The following is a 14,882-nucleotide window of genomic DNA, read 5'->3' as shown; positions in this document are numbered from 1 at the left end:
ATCCTACTCTCTTAAATCTTTATATAAGCCGCCTGACTTAATTTGGTAAGCACCAATTTGGTAGTTCTTGTTTGCTGCAAGAATAAGACCCAAAACATGAACAATAGCTATTACGTTACGCATGCATATTCGTAATGCCGTCGTTCGACCTTCACCTGGCAAATTCCATTTTTTTTTTTTTAATTTTCACACTTTTGCACAGATTTTCACCGGCTAAAGCACAAATAAAGTTTTGCATGGGTTCGAATACCCTATATATTAAGTTTTATGTTTGTAAACCAAAAACTGACAGGAGTTTTGTAAGCATTTTTTAAAAACAAATATATACATGCATGTACATGAATATATATAGAAAGAGGTTTGTGTTTACTATATCCTTTTTACGCAAATATTACGCAAGTATAAATCATGTAGAATATCTGCATGGATATTATTACACGTAATAGTTAGGGCTAGGACACCAGCATATTCTTTTTATTGTTTTGACTCTCGAGTGTGTATTGGTTGATATCTTATATGCTTTTATATAGAGTTTTGCAGTTCTCGGTTGATTAACTGTGTCTAACTGTCGGATATATACTCGAGAGTCAAAACAATAAGAATATTCTGTTGTCATAGCCCTAGTAATAGTAAACTAAAGATGATCATCCCATGAGAAAACCGAAAAAAAAACCCAAAAAAAAAACTAATAGGGAATTAATTAAAATGAATGTTTAAAAGAATATGCAAATTAGCTAGATCTTTTGCAGATGGATGCAATTCCATGATCTATATGTAACAAAGTTGTATTTTCTTTTTAAATAAGTAGAAGGAAGGCTGTTGTTCTTGGCCTTCGGGCCAAGGTAATTTTCATTTTCACGAAATAAATTATATATAAAGATCAAAGTGTAGTATCTGTCGGAACAGATACTGCACTTAAGATAATTTGTACCAGTCAATGGAGGGGAAACCCTCTATACTGGGACAATTATTATTTTTGGTAACCAGAGTGACCCCTTTTAGGGGAGCTGGTTTTTACCTCACATTAAAAACGGCCTTGTGCCTAATTTGCTCAGTGGAGGAGCAAATAAATACCATCTGTTCCGACAGATGCTGCAAGCTATGACTAGCAAAGACCAGATGTGGGGGCAACCCCACATGCCTGACCTTTAACCAGCTCCCATTTCCCACCTCTCGGGAGCTGGTCCCCTTTTTCCCTTCCCCCTCCCTTCACTCCTCACATTAAAAATTGGCCTTGTGCCTAATTTGCTCGGTGGGGGAGCAAATAAATACCATCTGTTCCGACAGATGCTGCACTTAAGATAGTTTGTACCAGTCAATGGAGGGGAAACCCTCTATACTGGGACAATTATTATTTTTGGTAACCAGAGTGCCCCCTATTTGCCTACTTTTAGGGGAGCTGGTTTTTACCTCACATTAAAAACGGCCTTGTGCCTAATTTGCTCAGTGGGGGAGCAAATAAATACCATCTGTTCCGACAGATACTGCAAGCAAAGACCATATGTGGGGGCAACTCCACATATAAGACCTTGGTCAATGTAGGGGCAACCCTTCATACCAATTGTCACTATCCAGCTCCCCTACTCCCCGGGGAGTTGGTCCCCATTTCCCCTTCACTCCTCACTTTAAAAATCGGCCTTGTGCCTAATTTGCTCGGTGGGGGAGCAAATAAATACCCTGTTGTTCCTGGCCTTCGGACCAAGATCAAAGTGAAGTATCTGTTCCGACAGATACTGCAAGCAAAGACCATATGTGGGGGCGACCCCACATATAAGACCTTGGTCAATGTAGGGGAAACCCTTCATACCAATTGTCACTATCCAGCTCCCCTACTTCCCGAGGAGTTGGTCCCCATTTTCCCTTCACTCCTCACATAAAAAATCGACCTTATGCCTAATTTTCTCGGTGGGGGAGCAAATAAATACCTACCCTGTTGTTCTTGGCCTTCGGGCCGGGATCAAAGTGTAGTATCTGTTCTGTAGATGCTGCACTTAAGATAATTTGTACCAGTCAATGGAGGGGAAAGCCTCTATACTGGGACAATTATTATTTTTGGTAACCAGAGTGCCCCCTTTTTGCCTACTTTTAGGGGAGCTGGTTTTTACCCCACATTAAAAACGGCCTTGTGCCTAATTTGCTTTGGTGGGGAAGCAAATAAATACATTAAATAAATAGACAAAAGCTTTTTTAATATGAATATAAAAAAAAAAACGCAAAATTTATAGGAGTATTGATGCACACACTTCTATCCATCTGTCTACGATTATAATAGGTTGGCAACTAAGTTCTTGCGTTTTTTTTTAAAGTAAAATAAGAACTAACAACTATTTAATCAATGATGTATTCTCAATTCTTGTTCACAACTTTTCTCAACGTTCAGCAAGACTCAACACTTTTTCGGTAGAAATCATATGATTATGACTCGAAAATAATTTTCAAAACGTAATATATTTAAAAAAACAAACAAAAAAAAACAAAACAAAACAAAAAAAACAAACAAACAAAAAACAACCGGCAATAACTTAGTTGCGAACCATATCTAAAAGGAACTTGGTGTGTATGTGAGTTTGTTCTTTATGGACTCGAAAACGGCTGAGCCGATTTCATGAAGTTTCGCACAAAGGTACTTTATCTACCTGACAGTGTTCTTGGATGGATTTTGTATCGGAATGTCTTCAATAAGAATCGATAATCTGGAATCGAAATATTCCGATGAAAGAAGGAACAGGCGATTTCGACCAAAGTTAACACCTTACACAGCCTAACATTACAAGAGTATTTGAGAAGTTTTATTACCACACAATCCGAAAGGCTCAATATATAAACATCAACATTAGGTTCTTTGATATGACAGGGGCACGTTCGAAATAAATGTTTCTGTTTAAAACACAAAGCATGATACTTGATTTTTGTATTTTAAACATTAATTTAAGCCATTATCACCGCACAAGCAGTAAGGCCATGCATATAAAATCAATATTAGGTTCTTTGATATGACAGGGGCGCGTTTGAAATGAATGTTTTTGCTTCGAGAAAAATTAAAGCATGATACTCTACTTTTTGCATTTTAAACTTTAATTCAAATCACTATATATAAAGAATTTCATAAAAATCAACAGTAGGTTCTCTACAGTGCAATGTTTTGTGGACTAAGCCACGGCGGGAGGCACGTGAAGCTTCCTTTCGATGCACCGCGATGAGTCCCCAATTAGAGCAATTAATAAATCGATTTGATTGAAAAATGGGTGATTTCACCGATTTAGTCGACATTAAAAACATCGAGAGGTGAAATATTTGTTGATCATCTTTCAATCCCGGGCAACGTATGTTTCTCTGCTAACACACACACACACACACACACACCTTTCTGCAAAATCTAATTCAAATTTGTACTTGTATGAAGTATATGTATAAATTGAAAACGAGGAATAAAAAGAAACTCAGAGAAACATTACGTAAAAAAGGGAACAATTTGAAAGGAACAGGGCAAGAATAAAAAAAAAAAAAAAAAAATCAAACATTTTTTGTCAAGAGATGCTGAACCGGTGGAGCAAATTAAACATTGTCTCCTATAATGTGATTTTAAAACTTATATTGAACTATGGGTATTATTATACAAACACCGTGACAGCGTTAGGGTTAGGGTTAGGGGGTTAGGGTTAGGGTTAGGGTTAATTCGCTGTCACGGTGTTTGTATAGTTTTACGGAACTATGTAGCACAATATTACTTTCTGGATATTTATTAGTACTTATTAATTTATTTCATTGGGTCAGTTCTGTATTTAAAATACAATGGACACTAAAAGTTAAATGAGAAATTTGAAAACTTTGAAGTACCGGAAATAATGATAAAATCATTTTTATTTACTTTTTTGTTGTAAGTCCAATATTTCGCCGAAAATAGGCTTCATCAGGGTAGGATGTCCGGTCCGCGGTGTGACCATCTTTTACTTTACAATGGACACTTTTTTCATAGAAATGTTAATAAACTCACATTTGCTGCGTCATATTTTCTGCAAGGTCTGACGAGGCTGTTAGATCGTAAACACGGTCCAACATCCGAAACATATGTAACCAAACAGATAAAACGGTAATAAAAAAAATAAAACACATATTTGCGCTGCAATAGTATTGAGCATTCTCTTAAGGTTTTTACCCGTTTTACCAAATATATATATATATATATATATATATATATATATATATATATATATATATATATATATATATGGCCTTGTGTGTGTACGAAAATCTTTATCAAACGCCTCTTTAAGAATATTTCGTGTACAGACTTGAAACTTGATATATATGTTATTGGGATCTCGGGAACACTTTTGATTTGGTCTTTAGCCCGAAGAAAAAGGCTGCTAGGGAGTCAAACTGCCCCCCCCCCCAAAAAAAAAACAATTGACTGTGGCAGGAGTAAATCGACAAACTTCTGAGCATACGTACATGTACAGTTTTAGCTTGAATTCGCTTAATTTATATCCATTTTATCCACTTGCCGATAGTTCAAACGATAACGATGAAAACCGTAGTGCTAAATAACGACTAAATCTGGAGTGCTGAACGTTTTGCTCCGATTCGAGCTGATGGCTCCAAAGTAAAAAAAAAAAAAAAAAAAAAAAAAAAAAAAATTGAAATCATTACTATATGTATGTATATATATATATATATATATATATATATATATATATATATATTGGGTGCAATATAATAATCAATAGAAAATTGGCTATATAATAAAAACGAAATCTTCATGAATTAATATATTTATGAGTATTTTACGACCGGAGAACATGAGCGGTCAGCTAATATATATATATATATGAGAGAGAGACCGAGGATACGTCATTAAAAATTAGTAAAACACAGTATATATACACACACACACACACACACACGTGTGTGTGTATTATATACTGTACTGTGTTTTGTTACTAATTTTTAATGCTGTATCCAGAGGCTCTACTATATATATATATATATATATATATATATATATATATATATATATATCTCAAATAGTATTATAAATAACACCATAAGGCGGGGCAAATACCTTAAACAGAGGCCGGAAAAACATCGTAACCTGAAAAAAAAGCGTATCAGAGGGCCACTGTACCCCTATATTCTGCTGTATAATAAATATACATACATATTATATATATATATATATAGAACATGCGATTTTTATTACGTCATAATGGAATGTTTTTCAAGAAACAAATTTTATGAACACGTGATTTGTATCTCTAACAGATTAGATAGGCGTTTAGTGTTTCACTAATGTGAATAATACTACCAAAGATGATCGCTGATATAACAAGCTTTACGTCTTTGTTTCAATATTTGTATGAATAAGTAGCGATTTTTTTCTGTAACACTAAACAGATTAATTCAAATAAACGCAATTAGCAGCATCCTCCTCTAAAGTTTAACCTTTATCCACAATGTAGTAATGTCGGAGGGTACTCATTCAGTTTATGACCTAATCTCCGACAATTTACGTAAGCATACGGAAGATACAGCTGATTGGATAATCGCTTCGGTAAGTTTCAGTGAAAACGTGACATTTTTATTTAAAATATATATATATATATATTTATTTATTTATTTAAACCGAAAATCACTTTCAATATGATATTCAGCGTAAAAATTCTGCCTTTCCAGGTGATAAGAATTTTTTTCCTAAATAGAAAGCCATTCTTAAAATGGGGAAGGAAGGCGCCATGTTTTGAATTAATTATCTGTCAGCATCAGCATCTTTCAGCTACTTATGTAACCTGCCGGAGAATGCCGAGGTGAAACTGAATAAGTACCGTGTCAGAGTGACCTGGTTAACAGGGCACAGGTGACAGTCCAGAATGAGTGAACATTAGTTTTGGTTGTCCTCTGCATCTGGCTGTAACAGAGACGCTGGCAGCACAAAGATATGCAAATGACGCCACAACAGAGAGAAAAGAATACATGTGTTCGGAGGAGTGATGTTCGAAACGGGGCGAGAGAAACGTGTTCGAGACACGTGGGTAACGTCACAAGAGAAACGAAAAGTCACACGCGGCCGGAGAAGGAGGAACGAACTGTTAGGATATTTATAAAAAATGTGTTGTTGGGGGGGGGAGTGAGTAGATTTTCTTTTTCTTCTGCTTTGATATAACGACTCTAGGTTACATGGCAAGCAAAGACAAAACTGCGAATCAGTTGAGTGAGAGCGACAAAGTGCTTCTATGACATCCTATAATTATTCTAAGCCAAACGTTCCCCAACTTCGCAGGCAGCCGTGCAGTTTTGCTGTTCTATGTTGGAGTAAGAAGAAATATATATGCAATCTTGCCGGTTAATGAAAAGTTGCGACTAACAAGTTGCAGACCAAACAATCCTGGGGCACAATCTCTGTAAGCTCTATGAAGAAGTCCCATTAGCTCGCCCAACAATAAAAACAACAACAGCATCCCTTCCCCAAAGTCCAACCCTACTTCTCCGTAGCAACAGGACCCTAGTAACAATGCAGGATGAATGAACACCAGAACCCGACATCATCTGGTCGTCTCTGCCTCTGATTGTGGTAAGAGGAACTTCTCAGAAAGCGTGAAATCGCAAATTCATTAAGTCAGGATAACAAGAATGTTTTACCGCAATCGTTATTCATTTGTATAGCCAGAGCCAAACCTTCCCCGACTTCATATGTAACCATCGGACCTTGCTGTTCTTACTCTGTAAACTTGCAGACATAAGGACTAGCTATGAAAAACCATGTTGCACGATCTATAAAGAAGTTCAATTCGCCCAGACAGCAGCAGCTGGCTGAAGTGTTAGTATTATATATAACTAGCCTCAGTGTCCGGTGTTGCCCGGGTGTTGGTAGGCGTATGTTGCAAAAGAAAGTTGTAGTAGGTAGGCAAGCTCGAACCTGTAACGCGAAGGCAGAAAAGAAAGTGGGAGTGTGTGTAAGGGTGTTGGTTGAGAAAAAAAAAGAAAAAAAAAAGGAAAATTGTGGGCGCAAAAAAAAAAAAAAAAAGTGGTAGTAGGCAGGCAGGCAGGCTCGGACCCGTACCGCGAAGGAGGAAAAGAAAGTGGAAAAAACGTGATGCATTAGCTGTTGCGCTAATCGCCAAACCGGAAGTGACGTAGGTTTAAATTAAGGCTAGATAAGCGAAAAGAGGCGATGACTTTCGAAAATATCGGCGAAAAAAGCGACCCCTCCCTGTAGAAAAATGCCTACTTGAGGGAATTAATGTTTTTGACCAATTTTTCGATATTTGTCGTCCGTAGAATTGAGCTTCAAAATGATATTGACCTCGTAAATATCCGTCGTCTCTGTCAAAAGTTTTTGCGATACATACATACATACATACATACATACATACATACATACATACATACATACAAACAAACAGGTGAGATTTATATTAAAGATGTAAACATGTAAATTGTGATTTTTAAATGAATTGGATCCTACAAGTTGCAAAGAATGTGCGAACTAATATTTGCAGAGCAAACCGAAGTTTAAATTTATTTTGCAAAATATGCTACGGTATAAATAGAGTACATCGTCTACATACATATAGATGTCGCATTTGCGGTGGAAATAATGTTTATTCATTTATTACTATGTGTATCTGTTTGGCAAACGAAAGCATAAGCAGCAGCCAACTTGAAGTATTAATATTTATATAAACAAAACGAAAACTTTAATTTCGATAACTATAATTACAAAAAACAAAAAAAAAAAAAAAAAACTGTAGGTAATTTTGTGAAGCAATGAAATGAATCGTCAATTTCGGCGTTTCGGGAATAGTAACTATAGAGTTCAAAGCCGAGAGCAAAAAACACAACAAGAAAGGAAGTCTTCATTTGTCCATTCATAGACAACGCAGATGATATTTGCTAATATGCAAATGAAATGTGTCATGAATGTTATTTTTTTTTTAATATCCAGTTAAAAAAATCCTAAAACCGGTTTTATTGATATCATATATATATATATATATATATATATATATATATATATATATATATATATATATATATATATATATTAATTAAAATATCATATAATAAAATATCATAAATAAGCGTATATATTAATTAAAATATCATATTTAAGCGTATTTTACGACCGGGCAATGCCGGGCTGCCTGCTAATGTGTGTGTGTGTGTGCGGTCGTAAAATACGCTTAAATATGATATTTTAATTAATGCAGATTCCGTCTTTATTATTATACTAGCAGTTCAACCCGGCTTTGCTCGGGCCCTATGTACTGTCCATGACTTTATGTGCATATATATATATATATATATATATATATATATATATATATATATATATATATATATATATTAAAAAGTTTGACTCGTGTCCACGTAACCTCCATCTAAAAGTTCAAGTGTTTAGACCCAAAATTGGCGGAGGAGTTTGGTAGATTCTGCAAAGGTCAACTCTTTCAACTTTGACTTGTTGGCAGCCAAATTTTCGCCCCAAAACTGATGAAAAAACTTGTTGCATGTCTGAACACTCTTTATGTAAAATTTAAAATGAGCAATGGTCTGATATATGGGGGCAACCCCACATATCAGACCATTGCTCTTGTAGCAATCAGTTTTGGACAATGTAGGGAAACCCTTCATAGCAATTGTCACTATCCAATTACCTCTCGAGGGAACTGTCCCCCCTCCCCTCACTCTCCACATTAAAAAAAAAACGGCCTTGTGCCTAATTTGCTCAGTGAGAAAGCAAATAAATAAATAAATAAATAGAAAAAAGGGGGCTTTCAGTCGCGTGCAAGCGACTCTATAAGTCACTCGGTCGGTCTGTCCGTAACACTTTTGTGCTTGGCCTTTTTGGTTAAGATCAAATGTCTGTTGTTAATAGATGCTGTTTTTAGCCTTTTTAAGCCTTTTCTCGGCATTTTGGCCAAGATCAAAGTGTAGTATTCCAAATTCAAGAACTTTTTATTTTCCAATGAATTGAACTTTTTCACACGCACACACAGAAATTGTAAATATATATTTTTTTTTTTGCAAAAACGGTGGGGTTTTCATTAGTTAGTTTAGAGTCCACAGAGTGAATGAGGTATTTTGGTAAATGTTGCCAGTCAAGAGTTAAGTCGCCAAAGACTCCATTTTCACTTTAGTAACAAAGACCCTGCAACACTCCCCATCCCACTTCTTGTATGGCCTTGTGCCTAAGTTTGTTTACGAATGTTAATTTTTTGCTTTTATTTTTTGAATTTGTCATTATTTAATTGTAAAATTTTTTCATTATAGAAATAAACTATATAAACAAGATCAAAGTGTAGTATCTGTTCCGGCAGATACTGCAAGCAAAGACCATATGTGGGGGCAACCTCACATCTAAGACCTTGGTCAATGTAGGGGCAATCCTTCATACCAATTGTCACTATCCAACTCCCCTACTCCCCGGGGAGTTGGTCCCCATTTCCGCTTCACTCCTCATATTAAAAATCGGCCTTGTGCCTAATTTGCTCGGTGGGGAAGCAAATAAATACTCTTTTCTTGGCCTTTTGGCCAAGATCAAAGTGTAGTATCTGTTGTTACTACATGCTGTACTTATGTTTGTAACTTTGTGATATAAAGTGGGAATTCACTTTTCTGTATTAATTTAATGTAAAATGATCACCCACTTTACAACCAGTCAGTCTCAAAGCCATTCAAGTAATTTTCCAGATCATTCAAGTTGTTTTTGAAGGATTCTAGTTATTTTTTAAGCATTCAAGTCATTCTTAAGGTCATTAAAGTCATTCAGTTTTTATTTATTTAAGTCATTTCAGCCCATTTTTCGGTCATTTTAGTTTATCTTTAAGAATTTCATGTCAATCCTACATTCACGCATTCATTCATTACACGAGAGCACACGGCTTATGGCCATCGGCCTTGTTAATACAAATATTAATACACACACACAATAAATAAATAAATTTATAGGACTAATATATATATATATATATATATATATATATATATATATATATATATATACACACACGTTCACACCAACGTTTCATATTTAAACAATTTCCGATACGATTGGTCACATTACGGTAATAACTTATCAATAGATTTTTATTTGCTGCTAATAAAATATCTACAAATATCCGTTTTCTCAAGCTCATAAAACAAAATGTGTGAACTAAACACATGCAAGTAAAAAAAAACAGCAAAAAAACAAACAAAAAAACTTGTAAATTTGCTCTCTCCTCCATTCCTCTAAAAATTATCAGGTCATCATAACCTTTTATCTTGATTTTAAGTCTCTTAAATTTAATAAACAAGAACATCTAATGAAACTAAATGATATAGGATGTTCTTAGAGGCGGCGAACTTTAAATTAAAATAACTGAAAATATTTTTATCGTACAAATGTGTAGTTTATTTCAAAGATTAATTTTTGGCGTTTATAATATATAATATAAGAATCTATAATAAAAAGCTTGTAACATCCTCTCAGTATGACATTTTAAATTTTAAAATAAAATAGCTAATTTGAAATCGTAAACAGATAGCCATGTTTTTTTGTTTTGGAAATTTTTCGAGAGGAAGTGATGTTAATGATTTTTAATTGATAAAGAGCAACTATAAAGGGAGCTAATTCGTTTCTCATTAATTAATGTTTGCGATGATATTTTTTTATGACAATATTTAGATAATAATAATGTACACGACTTACCATGTTGCTTAAAATACGCAGTCCATAAATCAGAAGTTCATTACTTTGAGAGATTATCCCGCACATACACAAGAATGGCTGGGAAGATTGAGTACTGAGAACGGACCTGTAGTGGGTGAATCGCAAAGTGATTATAATTAATTTTAAACAAGAAAATGTCTATGATTGCTTGCCCTCTTTTCTTCTCCACTTCGTTAGAATTCTCTTTTCTCACTTCCTAAAGCTAGTAATTTTGACATAGATGTGTTAATCTAAAGATGGAAATGGCAAGACAAATCGGTCCAGTGCCACACATACCAGCTTCATCTCATGCGCACAAACACATGTGCACACGCACAATGCCACGCTGCCAAATGCTCAAGCACGCACATATTTACAGAATGAACATTTTGACCGAATATTTACTAACAGAGTAAGGGTTCCATGGGAGAGGAGAGGGCAGTTTTATTGGATTGTTCTCAAGATTCAGATGTTCAATTTTTATGGATTAGACTTATTCATTATGCAAATTATCGAACAACATTATGACTGCATATTTTATTACTGCGCATGAATATTAACGAGCAAAACCAGATCGTTGTCATGCAAATGGAAATTTTCGCATTAAAATCGAACATGATTACATTGATTCGAAATTTGAATAGAGAAAACAAATGGGAAAAATATTCGCAACAAGTAGAAGAATACCCGTCCTAGGAGGAGTAAAATAAATCCCTCGGACAGAATAGTTTCACACCATTTTATGTCCTTACGAATGAACCTAATTCCTATTTCAATTTCAATCAAAATCCATTATACAATTTTAATTCGAAAAAAAGTCTCAAATGCCCCAGACGTAACGGATAAAGTACTTGATAAAATTAAATTCTACCTGAAACGCTTCTGATGTTTGAAGATTCAATTTGTAGAGCGGATGAAATTCAATTACGAATTAGTTTAGACTACTATCCGGTCATAGTTCCGTTCGAAATTCCGTGCAGATTCCCAGAGTTCGACAAAAATAGCTTGCCGAGTTCGACAAGACACACCCGTAGAAGGTCTGACGTCACATTGGCTGAAACGTTGTGATTATAAGACTGAAGATGAGAACAACACCTGAACAATCAAAATAAAAACAACTTCCTGTTTGTTGTCGGAATGCACTAACTATACGACCATTTGATCTAATACTAAAAATAAACAGAAAAAATATCGCCCTTTTCATGACTATATGGCAATAAAGAAACATCCATTTTCATGCTTCAATCAATTGAAAAAAAATGACTTGTTGCAGTCACAATAAAGAACTATTTTATCTTGTGAATTAATGCCCTCCTCCCCCGCAGTGATTCGGCCACGCATTGACTAATCAACTGGGAGAGCGCATTGATTCATCTATCCCCTAAAAGAACTTTTTTTAGCGCCTTTGTGAATCAGTCAACCAGCAGAAAGAACCTGCCAAGCAGCAAAATCAGACTTCTCCATCTCTTTTCCCTGTCCACTGGACACTTCAGCATAATTAATTTTACTGAAGATAACTGCTACCGACCTGGGACTGCTGCCTGATCGACACATCCAAAGAACTTTCTACTCTTTCTTGTTCCAACTTGGGAACAGTTCAACCTTGACTGCCGAAATAAACCTTTCGTTTTGTTGTTGTTGTTTTAAAAGAACTTTTATTGTTTATTCCGTGCTACATGTTCGACTAATATACAATTGCGTCCAAAAGTAAGGGACAAAAAATTTTGTCCCTTACTTTTAGATTCCCAGTTTGAAAATAAATAATTGTAATAATTCTTTTTTCTATTCTTTGCAAATGATTCAAATGTTAGTATGTTATTATGGATGATAACGACTACCAGTTGTCAAAATTGCAGCTTTTTTTGCTATTTCTAACAAATATTAGGTTTTAAAATTTTGTCCCTATCTTTTGGACGCTACTATATATATATATATATATATATATAAATAAATAAGTAGTTATAACTTATTACCATGCTCTATCTACGTATTGAGCACTGTTGAAGTAAATACTTCAAGTTTACGCATAAATTTATACTTTCGTATATTAATTTATGTGATTAAATTAAGTAATCATATATATATATATATATATATATATATATGCGCACATTATACACAAATATAAGAATACGACATAACGTTGACACACCGGTTCTGGTTAGATAACCAAAGTTAAGCAACGTCGAGCCTGATCAGTATCAGACGGGTGACCAATTTGTGAATATCAGACACTGTATGTAGGACATCGACACCTTCCAACAAGAGCTGCAAGAACCTAACGTCGTGATCTCTCCTTACAGAGACTGGGGATCGCTTGTGAATTTCATACTCTCATGAAACTTCCTCTTTCGGACGAAGCCGGTTGAACTCTCATTAGGGTTAGTGCCGCAGTTTCATTTCATTTCGTGTTCGACTATCGATTAATTATTTTATAGGGGTGCAAAGAAGCATTTCCCTAAAGACTATGCGTATGGCAGGTATTTAGCTAGTATCTTGAAAACTAGAAAATTCCGGTATCTGTATGCCAGCGTCCTCGTCAGTGAAGATAAAGAACTCTCACTGTCTTTTGGTTAAAAGATGAAAATTTGCTGTTTTTTTTTTTTGTTTTTTTTTTTTAGCTTCAGAACAGCAGCAAGATCCACGTTCTTTTTTTTATTATCAAAAAGGCAAGTATGGCGTTCCTCGAGATAAAGCAAGGCGGGGTTGAGGATGAAGATCAGATGAAAACGAACGAACAGAACATTCGATAATGAAATGCTCAGAAATAATGAGCGTTACCGGAGAGAGGGAGAAGAGGTTGAGGAGGTGAAGGGCGATAAAATTAAAGAGTTCTAAGAGCTGAAACAGATGCAGCATTCACTTCACCAAGAAAACAGCGCGGTTTTCAGTGGCAGAGCAAGAAGTTGCCAACGATTGGCGTAAAAGCAAATATCGCATCTCTTAAACTGTCAACACGCCCTTCAACCAGCAAAGAATCGAAACCCTCCTCCGCCTACAAACACACGCACCTTAAAAAATACTGATGTCCTCAAAATAAAATTCATTTAATGCGAGTTCGATCACTTTCTTCATCAAGTTCAGAATTTATTTAAAACAATGGAAGCGTAAAATCCGGAAAACTTGCACCAGGTATAGGGAGCTAGTGTGAGCATACTGATTTTTTTTTTTAATTTCGAAGCTATACTGTCTTTTTTTTTGTAGACGGCAAAAATTATCATTTTATTATAGAAATCTCACCTGCCTGTTTAAATGTATGTATGTATGCCTAAAACTTTCGACAGAGGCGACGGATTTTCACGAGATCCGTATCGTTTTGACGTTTGACCCTTTGGACGACAAATATTGAAAAATTGGCCAAAAACATTAATTACTTCACTTTCAACAGGGCAGTTTTCTACAGGGAGGGGTCGCTTTTTGCCGATATTTTCGAAAGTCATCCCCTCTTTTCGATTGACTAGCATTAATTTAAACCCTCGCCACTTTCTTTTTTGCTCAAGACACACCTCCAAACACCCGGGCAACGCCGGGTACTCAGGCTAGTTTTATTATATTAAAGATATTTGACCCCAAACCATGAATCTCACAATACTGCCATGCGATTCATTATTCATCCAACCGCCATGAGACAGTTTTATTTGGATTTTATTAAAAGGAAAGGTCACAAGCTCTACTCTAGCAAACGTCTCATTTGTCGTAGATTTCCTGCACACCTCCTGGATTTTTACCAGAGGCGCTTTAGTCTAGTTGTGGCTCCAATACCACTTGGTATTAGACAAATACTGGTTGGCTAACTAACAGTAACCGAAGCTTCTGACGGTATAGCTCTGACACTAATACGCTGTCATCGTCCTGCCACGGTCAGGAAGCGGTCGAACCTTAAGATTTATACACGAATCTCTTTTCCCAACTTTTCTATCTGGTTAGCCCCATAAGTAATTGTTTTTGTTTTACACTATGGTACCGGAATATGATTAAGATAGTTATCGAAAGACAGGAGATGTCTATTGACCTTAGTTTTGAAAAGACTAAGGTTATAGAAAGGAAGAAAACAGCCAGTAGGAAGAGAGTTCCAGAAGTCTGCGATTCTTTAAAAGAAGCTACTGGAATAGGAAGCTGTATTACAATGAGGTACCAAAACAATGAATTGGAGACCACTAGGCCAACGAGTCAAACGAGCTGGAACAAAGGA

The 14,882-nt window shown here is 35.5% G+C and overlaps 1 protein-coding gene and 1 pseudogene across 9 annotated transcripts in view; one reads left to right on the top strand and one right to left on the bottom strand.

The window, feature by feature from the left end:
• The window catches only part of LOC145279992 (neo-calmodulin-like), a 500,860-nt gene that overhangs the window by 67,011 nt on the left and 418,967 nt on the right, over window positions 1-14,882 (bottom strand). Inside the window, exon 1 of one of the 9 annotated variants that reach the window (XM_080131599.1) lies at window positions 5,063-5,198. The exons of the other annotated variants lie outside the window; for them this stretch is intronic. Within the exon in view, the coding sequence (XP_079987725.1) occupies window positions 5,063-5,086 (24 nt within the window). The 5' untranslated portion in view covers window positions 5,087-5,198. Of the gene's footprint in view, window positions 1-5,062; window positions 5,199-14,882 lie in introns of those variants that run through there. 9 annotated transcript variants of the gene reach the window in all.
• LOC145280511 (U2 spliceosomal RNA) lies at window positions 9,512-9,648 on the top strand (annotated as a pseudogene).

Source organism: Euprymna scolopes, chromosome 7 (assembly GCF_053919585.1).
Source record: "Euprymna scolopes isolate OS-2025 chromosome 7, ASM5391958v1, whole genome shotgun sequence".
Classification (NCBI taxonomy): Eukaryota; Metazoa; Mollusca; class Cephalopoda; order Sepiida; family Sepiolidae; genus Euprymna; species Euprymna scolopes.
This window is presented reverse-complemented; position numbering and strand designations above follow the sequence as displayed.